The sequence below is a fragment of the Oryzias latipes genome, chromosome 19 (genome assembly GCF_053564925.1).
Source record: "Oryzias latipes strain Hd-rR chromosome 19, Olatipes_Hd-rR_3.1".
NCBI classification, from domain to species: Eukaryota; Metazoa; Chordata; class Actinopteri; order Beloniformes; family Adrianichthyidae; genus Oryzias; species Oryzias latipes.
Genome location: NC_136255.1, coordinates 12,292,041 through 12,306,338, shown reverse-complemented (window position 1 = coordinate 12,306,338; position 14,298 = coordinate 12,292,041). Strand labels below are relative to the sequence as shown.

Below are 14,298 nucleotides of genomic sequence, written 5' to 3'. Positions count from 1 at the left end.
TGAGTCAGCATCTCCTTTTTATTTTATAGGCCGATGTTGCTGCTGGACGTACAAAAGATCGGACACACAACAAAAATCATGAAATGTTTTTTTCTTGAAGTATTCGTTCTTAGAGAGTTCAACCTTCTGCTTTTGGTTCATTTCAGACTAAAGTGCCACAACGCCAGCAAATAAAATAGGGTTTATTAACTGTTAATTACCAGAGATTAAGTAAAAGTTAAGAACACCCTGACATATTTACTCCAGATGAATAAAAAAAATGAGGCATTTGTAATCCCCTTGAGGTTGTCCAGGCGCTGAGGTGTGTTTAAAGAGAGGTTTAAACTGTACAGGTTCATTTACGACCAACAGAGATAAACTTTTTAGAGATAAATACAGAATATGTACATATCCACAATCAATGGTGTTCTTCGAATTCTTTAAAAAACAGCTGTGAGTTCTCTCACATTAGTTAGCTGGCACTGTGAGTGGCGCCGGCCCAGAGTCCTCGCCACCTCTGTTGTACTTCTTGCAGGTGAGAGCCAGAAGCAGCAGCATGGGAAGGTGCCAGAGGCTGCAGAAGAAGAGCTTGCGGGCGCTGTTACGGTCTCCCTTTTGGTAAAAGCGGAAGGCCAGGTAGCTGATGTACAGGTTGATGGGTAAGGAGATCACGGGAAAGGTCCAGGTGGTGACGTCCAGCACGGGCGCCATCGTGGACAGCCCGATGAGAGCCAGGCTGTGGCGCAGCGCCACGCGCTTGCACATGGAGGGGTGGGTGACGGACATCATGCGGTAACCGCCGCGGGAGTAGTCTTCCCTCAAGTTCCAGCTGAGAGCATTGAAGTGGGGGAACTGCCAGCTGTACAGGAAACCACCCAGCAGCAAAGCACCTGGGGGGATAAAAGAAAAGAAAAGGGGAAGAAGGGGATTAATGAGGCTAAATATAGAGGCTGCACACTTTAAAGAACTATTTCTTTAATTCAGTCATCTGGGGAAAAAATAGAACCAACTGCTGAGATGAAAGCCAACGCAAAACTTAAAAACTGATTTTAGACTTTGAATAAGTGATTGAAATATATTTTTACATGTTTTTATTAAAAAAAAACTATCAATCTATCTATTAATCTACATTATGAAACAAAAACGTAGGTATTTACATGCAGGTAAACAAAGTGAATCAAAAAATATCTTGATATATATTAAAAAAACAAAATGGTCAATTTATTTCTAATAAATATTGAAAATCCCGTAGGTGTGACATTTTGACGGTTTCAGTTTAAAACCATGTCTTCAAACTTTAATTTAGCTTGGAAAACCTGTTGTCTGTTCGTAAATGATTTGCGATAAAAAGCAGCTGCTAGAAATTCATAAATCACAATAATATGAGGCATAAACATGAACTCCAGGGTCTCTCTGAGATGAAGCAGCACTGATGACACATATTTCATGTAGCTGTCATAACAAAACACTTGATGCGTCCAACACACATGGGCTGGATCACCCGCCAAGTCTCTCCTAACTTGACTTAGCATTACACTCAATGAAACAAAACTGTCTCTAAGCTTTCTGTACAGTCAGATTAGGCTGTTCGGAGGTGTGAACTCAAACCCAACAAACAGTCCAGCAAAGTCAAGAGTTAATATATGAGAAGAAATACAATAAATATAAAGCATTAGGCAAAACATTTTGACTCCGAGTGTTTTGTTAAAGACCCACTCCGATGAAAATTGTGTTTTTAACATGTTTTTGCGGCATTTTTCCGATGATGGAGGACACATTTAAAGAAAATTAAGCTTAAAATAGCATTTCTTTATACAAATCACTGTGAATGAGTTTGAAAAAGCTTGTATTTGTGACAGAAAATACCCTGTGGAGGCCACAAACACCCTGCTCTGCTGCATCCACTTGGAAATGAAGAATTTCTCCAGAATAAATAGATTTTGAAACATGAAAATTGTTTCTATTTTGCTAAAAGTTTCTTTCTAAAATGAAAGATTTAAATGCCAATTAGAAATGTGTAAACAATTTATAAAAATAGAAACCAAAGAGACCCCCGAAAAACTGGATCCCAAAAATGAAATTTTGCCAGATTTTGAAATAAACCATTTAATTTCCACCAGCTGTTGACTTAGTGCTTTGATGGTAAACAAAAAAACATTTTTTCTTCTTTTATATTTAATGTAAAGAATAACACAAAGGCCTGCGACAGACTGGCGACCTGTTCAGGGTTTATCCTGCCTTGGCCCAACAGTATCTGGGTTCGCTCCAGCATCCATGTGACCCTGAAAGGGATTCAGTGGGTTCCGAAGATGGATGGGATAATATTAATATTTACTTTGTGTCCATTTGGGAAACATACCTGGGTCCACACAGCCCGTGGCAGCGGTCCAGCCCATCACAGGAGGAATCGCCCCAACCAGCGCTCCAATCCAGGTGTTGGTGATGCTAAGTCTTTTAAGTGGCGTGTAGCAACAGGTGTACAGAAAGATGTTGAGGGCACCCAGGAAGCCTGTTAAAGGATTTACTGCCAGGGTGAGCAGAGCCACTCCAGGAACGCCACAAGCCAGGGCAAATGAGACGGCATGTAGGGGACTGATAAGAGAAGGAGGCAAACAAAGGAAAAGAGGGATCAGCTATATCAGCAAGATAAAGCCAGACAAGACAAAACTTACAAAGAGCAGAGCAAAACTACTTTGGGAGCAGTGGGATGATAAAGTTTAGTGGCTTGTACAGACACCAGATAAGAGTGATAGCTTAATATGATCAGAACAGACGCCGTTTAGCTACGGTGCACGGCTGACTCAAATGAGACGCTCGTCTGATAAGAGTCTGTCAGGGATAAAGGTGTTCCTGTAGGATGAAGAGCATGCCGGAAGATCAAAACCTGAAGAAAACCACAGAGGCTCGGGGTTTTGGCCGGATGAACACTTCCTTCTCCGCCTCCTCCTCCTCTTTAACTCAATCAAAGCAACGATAGCAATGTCTGGTTCAAATTCACCAGTTAAATGCTCCATAAATTAAAGAGTGCGCAGATTAAAATCTTGACCAAACGCGGTCTTTTTCTTCAAAAAGCAAACAGGGCTTTTATTTCAATGCAGTGAGTTTGGTTCAATAATGTGATTAGTGGTGCAGTGTCTGTTTCATGTGGGTTGAAGTGGGGCTGTGCCGGCTGCCTTTGAGCTGTTGACAGTTTGTCTGTGGGCTGACTCAGTGGGGGTCAGGGGAAGTGAGGTACGTCATGCATACTGAGCTGAGTTTACAGGCCTGCGCTATCCTTCTGACACAGCAGCGCTTATGATAATAGCTGGATGATGTCAATGGAGAAAACCCAACATGGTTGAAGAAGTACTGTGAAAAGAAAAGCCACTAGAAAACATAGATACAGAATTTATTACTGTATTTTCTGCACTATAAGGCACAATTTTTTTTTTAAAAGGAGACAGTGTGCCTTACAATTCGGCGCACCTTCTAGAGCGATTAATTCAGGTTGTGTTTACTGATGTTGAAGCGAGTTTGAGAGGTGCACTTCGCTGTCAAAATGTCAGTGTGTTTTTTTTGTTTTTAACAAGTTGTAAGCAAAGTTTGGTGTTATTGTGTATACGCCAACATGTAGCGTACCGGACTGTGTTTTTTTTTTTACATAAAGTTGGGAGTCAGAATAGTCGCAATAACATTTTGTTATCGGTATTAATCTGTTTTTGTACAAGTTAGGCCTGCACAATATACCGCAAATTTATCGTTATCGCAATATCAAGCTGTGCAATATGCATATCGCAAAAGACAGCAAATTTGCAATAAATGGTTACCTTAAATTTGGCCAAACAATCTTATGGCAGCTTGAAGTGTTTAATGGATTGAAAGAATCCCTTTGTGCATTTGAACAATCAGATGGACCCCTTCACGTTGTTAACTAATCGGATGGCGCCCTATTATGTTGCATGTTCGCCTCCTATGTCAACAAGGGTCATTTGTAGTATAATTTTTAAGCTGTTGTAATGGAATGGGAATAATATTTTTGGTTGTTTTGCCAATTGTTTATATACCGCAAATTATATCGTTATCGCAATATTAATATCGCGAGTTTTCTTCAAATCGTGCAGCCCTATTACAAGTTGTACACAATGTTGGGAGTTACATGTATTGTTAATATGCTAACGTGGCTAATGTGTAGCGTGTTACAAACAAGTTCTAGAATTACTGTGAATGCATTTAATAAAGTCTGAATTATATCCACCTTTTTACAATGTGTTGATCAGGACCACCAAAAAAGACAAAAAAGAATTAATATAAGAGAATAAAATCCTAAAGGTATGAGAAAAAAGTAAAACATTTACCAGAATAGTCATAAAATTATAAGAAAAACATTTAACATTTTACAAGAATAAAGTAGTAAAATTATGAGGAAAGAAAATGATAATTTTACTAGCTTTTTTTTAAATAAAGTTGGCTGCGTACACCTTCATTCACATTACATGCCGACTAAATCTATTAATGCAGCCATTAATGCTGATGCCATAAGGCTTTAGTCTATCATAGGAATCCATGTGCCACCATGGATTTGGACCACTGTAGCTACAGGCTAGTGCAGACAGTGAAAACATCGCACCTGCCGGAAATCCTCTCCTTGAGGGTCAAGAATCTTTTTGGAAATTCTTTTCAATGCCCTTGTGCTTATAATAAGCCAGTGTTGACTCACTAGAACACTTATTATTTCTTTATTTGTGAAATCAAAGTGCAAGTAACCGCTTACTATGCGCTTCACGTCTCTCATACTGAAACAAAATATACGCTTTTTATGTTTTTTTTTCTCTATCTTCATTGGTAAATAACCTATTGCTTCAAAAATGCATGACTTTAATCTAGTAAATTCTCAAGTTATAGTTTATGTATTACTTTATTATCACGGAACTTTGATTTTTTTCCTATACTTTTATGATTTCATTCTCGTTAAATGTTAACTTTTTTCTCATATATTTATTCATTTATTATTTTTAGAGTGACCCTTATAGTCCTTCGTACTAGGGTTGGGCGATGTCCCTTAAATTGGCCGTTGACTATGTTTGCTGTCAACCATCAGGATGGACGATGACATCGTCGGGGGGGGGGGTATTTTTACATTTTTCGTTCTTATATAACTGCTATTCGTTTTTTTGCTTTTTTCATTTTATTTCCCAACTAATGACTAATCCGCGATGATCCAGAATAAACTGACGGAAGTGACTTTAACAAAAAAAGTAACAAACAAAATAGAAAAGAAGTAGTCCGCTCCCGCACTTCACTAGTGAAGTGGACCGGCGGAGCGCGGACTTCCAGCTTTGTGTTTGAGGGGAAGGGGGGGGGGGGGGGGGGTACATGAGCAGTATGTGTGGGAGATTTAAGACTGCGATCCGTCCCGCAGCTCTAGGGGTACAAGCAACCAAACTCAGAACCGGGTCTAAAAGTGTGTGTCTGAGCACAGCTCGGATCGTCAGCACACACACAGCGGTTTGAGCTTCAAAGCAGAAATGTCGCTCAGTCCTTAGAAAACATTCAAACAATCACGCGGATTTGTGTTTCCAGTCGTGTCCCGACTAAATAAAGGCTGATGTTATTCACAGGATGCAGCACCACCCAAAGCTAATGTTGTTAGCCCGTGTTAGCATACTGCTAATCCTGGCTTCGTTCAGAAAAAGCACTGACCCCACGGATTAAAATTCAAATGATGAGCGAACAGGTGTTTCATAATAACCGTAACTTTATTAAAGGCACGTTTTGAAGATCGTCTCGTATTTTACCGAGCTGACATGTCAATGTATATAGCCGCTCGGCGCTGTTTAACATTGTTTTGTATTGAATTGTTACATTCAATAAAGTTTGAAAAAAAAAAGCCGCTCGGCGGAATTTATATCCTTCCGGTTTTCAAACCCTACTGCGCATGTGCGAATGATTTATTCCGACGGAAAGTGTGACCTTAGTGAACGTTTTTATATTCTGAAAACATTTTTCTGGGCCCATGTACACGGTTGGATTCTAATCCGACCATTGATCCCATCAAGATATTTTGTACATGTAACCGCGGCTTATGGTGTCGACGCGCAACGTGGCGGGGGCGTGGCATCACGATGGTGGTCTCTCCATCGGGATGTCAGTCACCCATCACGACGGACGATGATATCGTCCATCGGCACAACCCTACTTCGTACCTTACATTTTGGTGCACCTTAAATATGACATAAGTTTGAAAATAGACCTTTTATTGATAGTGTGTCTTATAAACCGGCACGCCCTACAGTGTGGAAAATACACTACCTTAGAGCAAAAACATCCCAAGAAAAAAAGTTATTTTTGAATTATATTTGGTGCAGGACAAAAATACAATTTTCCTCACTTGAAATATACTTGTTGTCTTGATTAGAACAAATACTCCCACACACTGACATCATTCATCTAGACTCGATAACACTGACAGGTAACGACTTGATCAAGAGGCATTTGGGAGGAATCCTTCAACATTAACAGTCACCTCTTAAAGTGTAATTATCTGTGACTCAGCAACTGCAAAGCATTTATCCTCTTCTGGAAGCCACAAAATGGCCTGCTGTGCCCAACCTGAAAGCTTTTCATCACAACCACGAATGCCGTCGTCAATGCTGACAGGACCACCGACATTCCTGCACAATTGGTGCCCCAACGAACTTCAACACCCATATTGTTGAGATCAAGTCGAGCAATGCAAAGTGGAGGAACTATCATTTGGCCTTAACACAAACACAGAGTGTGTAAAACCTGGCCTTATTGATGGTTTGTTTGACAGGACGGTCCAGCTTTCCATCTGCTCTCCATCCTCACACAGGACCGTGTGGTTTAAAGAGAGCAGAGAGACTGAGGGAAGCGAGGAGAAAGAGTCTGGCCGCCACACAGACAGACATGGCGGGACAAAAAAAGCAGTTTAAACTGTCAAAGAACTGTTTTAATAACCACTCTAACAGCTCTAGTTTCGACTTTTAAACAGGTCAGTGTAGAATTTCTGGAACTTGAACAAGACAGTCGAACACTTACGGTACAGTTCTCACATCTTTAGCTGTATAGCTCTAATTTTGGCATGCATACACTAGCAGTTCCGATACATACTTTTCTAGCTATACAACTAGTGAAAGGCACGTTTTTTTTCTTACGTAAATGTGTTGCTTATTTTAGTGCGATCTGGGAAGGAGTAAACTGCAATGGATGCAGTTTCCAAGCATAGACAATGCGGTTGGTTTGTGTTTCCACTGGTTCACGCATCGCTGACTATTTGTGCTCGTGCTCACTGCTCACGATTGACAGCTTCACAAAGAGGGCAGGTAGGTACAAGTAAATCCAGTCACAGAGAGATCTGCCAAAGCATGGCACAGTTCACTGTACAGAGGTTATTAGAGGAGGTGCTGAACCACAACTCAAAATCTTACCAGCCTACCACTGCTTCATGAAAACACCTACTTTTGGAGATAAACACCTTAAAGCTTGCTTCCCTGAGATGTGAGGTCTGTAACTAAGAAATTGGCATGAGGAAAAGCTTTTTTCTACTTTTGTAAAAAATTCTCTGACATCAAAAGGTTACGTTTCATTCCAGTTGATGAATAATGAAAGGATCAAGTCAGAGAGCAAGAAAACAGTGGGATGATTTGTCATTCACCCAGCATGAATGGTACAAAATCGTAGCTTGTGTGGCCAAGAAGCTGTCAAATGTTGCTAGGCTGGTTCATTTCTCTCCTGAACACTGTCAAGACATACTTTTGAAAAGAAAGAGTGCAAATGGCACTGCCCATGCCAAATCAGAAAAACAATTCTTACATACACAAGGAAGACAATCGTACCTGATCTGTCCCCTGACAAGGGGACGGTTCTTTGTGCGATTCATGTTGGAGTCAAAGGGCACCTCAAAGTACTGTGGAGAGAGAACAGGCACGTTAATGACGGTGACGGACGATCAGGATATATTGTTCCTGATAAAAAGTCACAGCTACACAAAAAAACCAAGAAGGAAATGAACTGTCAACTTTTATGAATAGTTTCTCCATAACTCCCATGGTGTAGTTCAAAAGGTACATCTGCTTTAAAGGTGTGAATGAAAAACAAAAAAAAAGACTCGACTATTTTATGAAGTGCATCATCAGGTAAAAACAGGACACTTCTACAGTTGCAGCCTCAGCAGTACTTTATCAAAATCACAAATCTTTCAGCTAACGGTCTAATATTTCAGAGTGGATGTAGGAGGTGGAGCGTTTGGTGAGGGGGTGTTTGCGGTAAAGGTGCTCTGGGACACCACTATGTGAAAAACTACTTATACTCCTGTTTTATGATCAGCTCTGGAGGAGTATGCTTCAAAGTGCTCCCACGAGATTGGCAATGTGTGACTAAAATGCAAACATATGGAGCGCTTAAATGCAGGAACCGGCCAAACTGCATGTGTTTGTGCATAAAGGCACCAAAGATGTGTGAACTCGCTTTCCCTATAAAGCTTGAAACTAATGACGAAAACAGAGGACGGCCTTACTCCCTGGAATACCAGGATGCATCTCTCATAATATATGGTGCACATAAAAAGTTTAATAAACAAATAATCCACTTTGACGTGGTAGTTCCCAAACTCACTGCATCGTGACACCGGACAACTTAAGTTTATCAAAATAAAACTCAGAAATGCATTTGAGTTTTAGGAGTGAGCTGCAATGTATCATAAAGGGATACGGGTGTTGTGGCATCCAAACTCTGGAGCATAAAAGGCAATAAAACCAACAGTAGAATGAGTCTCCCTTTTTGCACTCTTAAAAATAAAAATGTTGCTGTGGTAAACTACTTTGCTTGGTTTGGACTGGGCTGACGCGCAGCTGCGTATGTGGGCTTTTGGACCCCAAGGCCCCAGACATAGGTGTTAATTCTATTTCCTGGGTCAGGAAACACGTCAAGAGGTCAGGGGCCACATGAGAGAGGAGTACACTTTGTGGCCAGGGTAGAGTGGAGCGGCGCTGAGGCCTTAGGCAGGCCCAGGGCCAAGCTCGCTGCAGCACTGCACACATAAAACAAACCCTCTTAAGTTTCCAAAAAGCAAAATCCCACATGTTTAAAAGAAAAACACAGAGAAAAAAATACAGTGGAGGACAGATCTTATACATTGTTAACCCACCTGTGCAATAAAAGACTATCACAATCACCCAAAAGTTTTTTGTTTTTTTTTTGGGATGAATCACGTGTTGAGTACAGATGATTTACTGTGAATGTCATTCAATTTGTCCACCCCATTGCAGGCGCTTTGCCGTCATTTCATAATTTGTCCAGACCTGCTCTGGTTCCTTCCCTTTCAGCTTTCAAGTTAGCCTTTCTCATCTGGTTTGCATCAGCTGGCCTCTAAGCCCGTGTCATTATTTCCGCCAACAATGCAATGTGTTATAACCAAAGCAATAAAGTCATTGGAGCACTTGTGTTCGTGTGCAATGGCAGGTAGGTCTGATGTTTTACACCAGCAGCACCAGATCTAAAGCTGCATGGAGTTGAGACACCACTGTGTAACTGAGGAAACTAAGGCAGGGCTCACACAAACAGACCTTTAATGTATACTATGACAAATAACTAAAATGTATAATGTGCTCACCTTCAGATAAAATACTTTTCTGATTATGACATTTTGTCTAAGGCCCTAGTCACTCAGATTTAGGTTCTGTAAAGTCCGTCCTAGGTAAGAGAAGTTCTATGGCATGTTTTACTAAAAGGAACACAAAACAATGTAGAAATTAAAATAATGGATACCTACAAATGTTTCCTTCTGTTATGAAGGAAATGACAAGATTGTCAAAGGATGTATATTTTTGATGATCAAGCAAGCTAGCAAAATTTTATTATACAGAAGTTTCCCCCATAAAGTCCTTAACCAAAATAAAAAATACATTAAACTATAAAACTACATATTCTTTTGTAATTTCTCTTTTCCCCCCTGAAATGATTATTTTTCCTTTATCTAAACCAGGGGGAAAGAACAGCTGAATAAAGCCAGCTTTAGGGGCCTTCTTTCATTGCTTTATCACTGTAAATGAAGGGTTTATTAGGTCTACTATAGAATAATGAAATCAAAATAGATTATTTGTTGCGACAAAAATGAACAATTTGCTTTTATATATATATATATATATATATATATATATATATATATATATATATCTTCTTCAGTTTTTTCATCACAATTGCAATCCTTTTCAAATGACATTTTTTCATCTGCTTCTGATTCACAATGATTTCAATAAAGAAATACTTAGAAATGCAATTTGGGGCCTAATTTTCTTCTTTTTTCTTTGGAAAATTTCCAAAAGATCGTGGTAAAAACACAATTTTCATCAGAGCGGGTATTTAACATCTGATTTGTCCTCAACAATAAGAAAAAAATACATATGATCACAGTCTTTTATATTGTTGTTAAATGTCTATACTCTATTTTCCAATTACAAGTATTAGCAAAAATAGTTCTGTGTTGTAGATCTTTTCATGTTTTAGTCTAGTTTTATATGGACTCCTCACTCACGTTTTTACATTTTGGATTCCTGATGTATTGTTCATCAAATGCATTTCACATATGTCATCCTCTGCTGTGAGATGGACCCAAGGAGACAGATCAAAGGCGTTCTGTGATTCTGTAGAGTGAAATGTTCCTCTAAAAAAAGAATAATTTTGCTTCTTAAAAATAAAAATTTCTTTGTTCTTATTGGGTGGAACTAGCTTTAACATTAATCAAATCTTTGATGGGAAAATTCTTTTTTCACACTTTGCCATAGCTTCTACATTTACTCTTTAAGTGATTTTCTTCCTTTTAACTTTTCACATTTTTGAAAAAACTGTTAAACAGGTCAAACATGTTTACAATTGTACTATTCCCTCAGAAACTCTTCATATCAAAACTAGCTACTTCCATTGCATAATCAGTCATGTATTGGGGATTAAAACAGGTTTTAAAGACCACGTATCTGCTTTCAATTAAGAGCACATACACAAAACCTATAATTGTGAGGCAATTATCTTACAGATGATGAAGATGAAAAACAGACAAGACACCAAAGCACAGCAAAGAAGGAAAGAGGGCGTTCAGCTGCCAGATCCTGCAAGCTATCAAAGGCAAAAACGACCCACAGCCAACCAGGAGGTCTGAATTGATAACAGGCTGTGGGAGTCGCTTCCCATTCTGGTGTGGACGTTAGCAAAGAAAAAAACTGTTCATCACCGTTACTGTTTACTGAAATTGTGAATGAATGTTTTCTGAAGATAATCAATCATCAATAAGCACTGGATTTTGTTACTTGAAGAGAATCTTATCTGATCAGAACCGGATTTCAAAAACTGTAAAACTATCAAATGAATTAACTCAGTAGGGGGTGGGATTATTTAAACTTGCTTCTTCCCACTCCTTTTCAAGCAATACATCAAGCTCTCCTTAACTTTAGTTAATTATCTCTATATTTAATTAAGCAAATTTGATTTAAGTGACTGTTTTGTTTTGTTTTATTTTCTATCTTTTTAAACTACCGGTATGCATTTCATCATTTCTGTAATGAGTTTGATAAATATGTGTAAATTCTTTTTTGCTTTAACTACAATGCTTGAAATCAAATCAAATCAAATTATGGGAGCACTTGCTAAATGGCACATTTTTGATGACTGCAGCTTATCAAGGTTTATTTTTTAGATTGTGAAGAAAAAAAAACTTTTTTTGACATTGGTTTGTGCCGCACCATACTTTATGCTCCTCTGGAGAGAAGGACAATCGAATCCACATGAGAAATAATCCTAACAGTAATACTGTAGAGCAATAGACAGAGGCAGTAGAGTGTTTACTCCAAAGGAAAGGAACAAGGAACAGCCAGAGCTAAGCAGCTGTGCGGCTTTAACTCACAGAAACACCAGCTGCTCAAACCCAGGTGCACGAGCTAAAACCAACAATCGCAAGTCATCGCTTGTCAGAAACCAACGTGCGTGCACATCCAAGTTTAATGATAAATTCAAACTTCCACAGAGGTGGGTGGTACTCTATTGCATGCAAGCCAAGTCTACTTAGAGGGAAACAAAGGGACCTTCAACACCAACTGTGAACTGCCTCTGATCAAGCACTTGAGATGCAAGAAGCCGAAGATGCACACAGATTAAGCTTCTCTTAGAAGTCACAAATTCAATGCTTTGGGCCAACAATGTCCTGATGAAAATCTAAATAATGGAGACTAAAAGACAGACGTGGTGTGCCTCCCGTCACAAAACAATTAATTGAATTCAAAGGTGTTTCAGGGCGTTTCTCACATGGACATCTGTAGTTAAAAGGAATTAGACTTTTATTGGTTGCTGTGACTTTGTAGCTTTCATAGAGATTGTATATAATTTCTTACAAATAACTTGCTTCAACTTTTACACAAGTTGCTATCAAATCTTGTCCAAGAATTAAAATATTTCTAATTAAATTTTCTTATGCATGCATTTGTTTGAGCGCTTTGTGTCTTCCTGAGAGGTAACCATTAAAGTTAACCTACTCAAACCTTTGGGTCTAAATACTGGATCGCTGCTGCTTCACAGCCTTCTGTTCTCGACAGGCACCCCTCTACAGACTGCAGTACTGGGTCTGGCCAAAGAATGGGTCACGTCTTGCTTTCAGCTGTGAGCTGAACTCACACCTAGCTCCCTTTACAGAGGTCTGTGCAGCTCTGCTGGCGGCAGTTCAGTTGGCAAAGCATAAGTCTTGATTAAGGAGCTGAGTGTGAGACACTGGAGTGCTAAACTGTCCCCATGTTAATCAACCAATTAATGCTGAGCAGAGCCGCATTACCTCTGCCCTGCCGATAATTAGTCCCTTAACTTTTGAAGATATGAGGAAGGATATGGGCAAGATTACTGCAGAGAAGAGACATGACAGGCTGCACACATCACCTCTTGAGGCGAATTAAATTCGCCCCCCCAAAGATTTAGGACCTGAGAAAAAGACATTTTTATATTTACAGTTTAATTGACAACACAACAGAAAACAAATTTCTATTCTGTGAATTAAAATGTATTGTGATATTTGTTATATAATTTTTCATTTTTAAGATATTGTTCAAAAGATTACACTCAAATTGTATTGAAATATAATCAAAAATAGTACAATGACCATATTTGGTATATTTTACAACTCATTATCATTCAGTTCAATTCCTGTCTCTGAATGCTTTGGAATAAACAGATTTACAAAATACTCGTGTTTTATTCCTTCCTCTGTTTTAATCATAAAACCAATTTTGCTTACTCACCAAGGATTATTTTTATTAATTTTTATGTTCTGCATTAAATGTTAAAATTGAAAATTAAGAGAGAAACAAGACATAATCTATAGTTTTACTACATCACTGTAGCACATAAAGAAAAATAGGCATTGATTTCTAAAAACAGGCCTATTGTTTGATGTTTTATCATACAGGCGAATATCTGTTTGCCGGCTCTGTCTTTTTTATCTACTTAAGGAAGAATGTTTCCTAAATAAGATGCTGGAGATCACATTGTTTACCTTTAATGTCTCAGACTTCAGTCATATAAACTAAGGTTGTCTTTTGCTGAGAAGGACAACCTGGATAACAAGACCTAATAATTTAGGGTCAGTGTGGTTAATCTTTCATATCAACAGATTGATTTTAAGACATATATGTTACACTTTAACATGTTTTTTTTTAATTTATTGAGGGGGGGGGGGGGACGTGCACTTAAAAGGTTAACTTGTCAATTTTCACAGAGGTGACCTTTTCAGTGATACTTTTTTTTTTTATATCTATGTTCAGTCATTAAGCAGAAACATTTAACCAAAGCAACTTACAGGCTTCTTACAACTAAAGGGTATGTGGGGTTAACACTAACAGCAGAGTTTTAGCTCCAGTGTTGACATTCTTTCGACAACCGTAACTCTTCATCCCTTTATGCAATTGCCGTAGTTCCAATGGATTCTGAAGCAGAAAAAAGCAGCCTTGTGCTAATATGCAACATTATATAGTAATGTTTAGAGCTGATTCTGACCCGTATAAAAGCAGCTTTGCACTGTTATCGATTCAAACCCGATTGGCATTGGAAATTTCAATAAAACAACAAACACTTGCTTATTAACCCAACAAGTACCAGCCATAATTTTTTTGACGGGAAACTAGTTTAAATCTAAAAATGTTGGTGGAACAAGCTCATGGGGACATTGAACCATGATGGCTGGCAGAAACTTTAAAAAACATTGGGAATTCCTCTGGAAAACTGCCCGGTCATATCTCTAGTCTCAGTCTGATAACTGAATTCTGCCCCTAATGAGGCCATTTCAAACCG

At 38.8% G+C, this 14,298-nt stretch overlaps 1 protein-coding gene across 1 annotated transcript in view; it reads right to left on the bottom strand.

Moving 5' to 3' along the window:
* Positions 1 to 14,298, bottom strand: part of cox10 (cytochrome c oxidase assembly factor heme A:farnesyltransferase COX10) — a 31,667-nt gene continuing 17,369 nt past the window's right edge. Inside the window, exons 5-7 of the mRNA XM_004080592.5 lie at positions 7,815 to 7,885; positions 2,339 to 2,571; positions 1 to 869 (exon numbers count right to left, since the gene is read on the bottom strand). Coding sequence (XP_004080640.1) covers positions 448 to 869; positions 2,339 to 2,571; positions 7,815 to 7,885 — 726 coding nt within the window. The 3' untranslated portion in view covers positions 1 to 447. The remainder of the gene's footprint in view (positions 870 to 2,338; positions 2,572 to 7,814; positions 7,886 to 14,298) is intronic.